General features: G+C 45.7%; 1 protein-coding gene across 1 annotated transcript; it reads right to left on the minus strand.

The window, feature by feature from the left end:
- Positions 1 to 704, minus strand: ctxn2 (cortexin 2). Its single transcript, XM_061709591.1, has one exon. The coding sequence runs from the start codon at positions 702 to 704 to the stop codon at positions 459 to 461; it is 246 nt and encodes an 81-aa protein (XP_061565575.1). The 3' UTR covers positions 1 to 458.
- Between the last annotated feature and the right edge of the window lie 1,694 nt (positions 705 to 2,398).

The following is a 2,398-nucleotide window of genomic DNA, read 5'->3' on the forward strand; positions in this document are numbered from 1 at the left end:
TCTTCAAGCTATAGCTGAACAGATCCGCTGCACCTTAGCGTCCCACCGTTTCCCATACACATTCCCCTTTTATCATCTTAAGACATTCAACTTTGAAGTATGGGTTAAAGGGAGCTTCGGCCGAGTCGTGTTAGTCAGTGAGGTGAAATACAGACCTCCTGGCAGAAGGGCAGCGGATATGACACAGTGTCTGCCTCACACTCACAAACACGCACACACACAGACATAACAAACATGAGGTCACATACAGTGAAGGAACTGAAAAGTAACAACGCACATACATTGAACAGCACACACAGCTTCGGTGTCCTAGCTCGGCGTCACATAGAGACGTGTTAATGGAGTGTCGGGTGCGGTGGCTGTGCACAGCGGCAGATTGGATCTTGTTGCTTGTGTGTTCACGTCCACGTGTGCGCATAATACCATTGGGAAGGACATGTATGATGTGTGTCCCTGTGTTAAGTGAGGGCGTACTCAAATGTCCCTTTCTCCAGCCCCTCAATGCCATCAGCCCAGTTGGAGGAGGGCATGCTGCTGTAGGGGTCCAGCAGGATCCTGAAACACCTCACTATCAGCAGCCCCAGGAACACCAGCAGCATCCCCACAAAAGCAAATGCCGTCTTCTGCTCCAGAGTCAGAGAGTGCGCCATCATGTCGTTTCCACTCATGGCAGCAAGGGAGTGGTTGTAGTGGACGCTGCTCATGGTAAACCACCATCTAGGTGCCTCATCTCTCCTCTGATTGGGTCAGGCGTACAGAAGCCCGCATGTTACCTGGAGAGAGGTTAAATGATGGGTTCTGTTAGTGCTGTTTTGTCTCTGGTGCAGCAAAGATCTATTTTATCTCCCTGTTTTATCATATTCCAGACATCATTGATATGGGAAAGGGGACACACAAAAAAAAAAATCCACATTAGATTTTCAACCAAATACATTATGAAAGGCTACAAGTATCTAAATATAGCCTCTTCTGAATGTGGCATCAAACAGATGTCCAGAGATCGCTTCCACACACCCACTGTGGGAATTTTGCTGAAAATTACAGGGATCAAACATTAACAGAGGAGTAGGAAGGACAGCCGTAAGACACAACCCAGTGCTATGCCCACATTCCTTCAAGTCAGGTTAGAATTACAGAGTGTCGCAGCGCACGTCCACCTTTAAAACGTAAACAAAGCTATGATGTAAAAATGACAACGTCTCCTGCAGATGCAGTGTCTTCTATGTTCGGTTGTGAAGCATGAGATCACTACCTGTTGCATGTGAGCAGATGACTGCCAGCCAGTGTAATTCCATTAAGCTTTAAGTAGGCAATGGTAACTGACCACACACAATCCCAAAACTGGATCGGCCACACAGGTGGATGTCTGCTCCTGTCATTCTCGTCCTCCCAAATCTTTCACATGAACACATGCAGCAGGTGGCTTGGGTGAGAGGAGGGGGGTTACAGGAAACATGCAACAGGGGAGCTGGGAAAGACAGACGAAGGGGAAAGGAAGTAGAGTGATGAAGAGGACACTGCACAAGTATGCTGAGGAAGACAAGAGAGAGGGAGGCAGTGAGGTAAGGTGAAAGAGAAAGACTGCATTGACATATTCTCCAGTGAGGATGTTCGAAGAAGAAAAAGCTGGCGTCTTACCATCATTATCATGCCATCCTTACAGACCTGTTGCTGCCCTTTCCTGTGAACAACTCCTCCTCCTTGAAGCTTTCTGACATATATCCATCAATCCATCCATTGCTGGCATACTGGTTGTGCTAAGAGCTAACACTTGGAGGTAAAGAGAGAAACAGCAACAAGAGGGAGGATGTATCTGTCTGTTTACTGTGTCTCTTCTGCGAGATGCAGCTCCTGTCCTATGCTGCTTTACTTGCTGCCTCCTGCTCATTATCATTCTGTTTCTCTATCTCTCCCTCTAGAAGCACGCACGCTTGCTCCTGCTGCATGGCAACCACTTGTTAGTCTCACTCAGCTGCTCTGCTGCCTCATTCACAACAGTCCCTCCTCAGCAACACCAGGATGGATGCAGCAGGATAAACAACCAATCTTTCTTTTATACTTCATCTTCCCTCTCTGGCTTCTTTGGCTTTTCGTATAATGACTAAACAGTTAAGGCTGTAAAAATATTGTCTCTCGTTGCTTCTGGCTACCTAGTATTGCTGCAAAAGTGTTTTTTTTGTTTGTTTTTTTTAAATACAGCACAGCATAATTCATCAGGCCTGGTTTGATTATGTGTCTGTAATTAGTGTATTTGGCCGTGGACGAATTGAATTAGTCCCTCTGTTTAAAGGCTTACAAGTACAATTGGACTAAACAAACTGAAGGAGAGAAAAAAATCAAACACTATTTTTAACTTATAGATTAATCAAAAACCACCCAATTTCCCACAAAAACAAGA

Source organism: Cololabis saira, chromosome 2 (genome assembly GCF_033807715.1).
Source record: "Cololabis saira isolate AMF1-May2022 chromosome 2, fColSai1.1, whole genome shotgun sequence".
Lineage (NCBI taxonomy): Eukaryota > Metazoa > Chordata > Actinopteri > Beloniformes > Belonidae > Cololabis > Cololabis saira.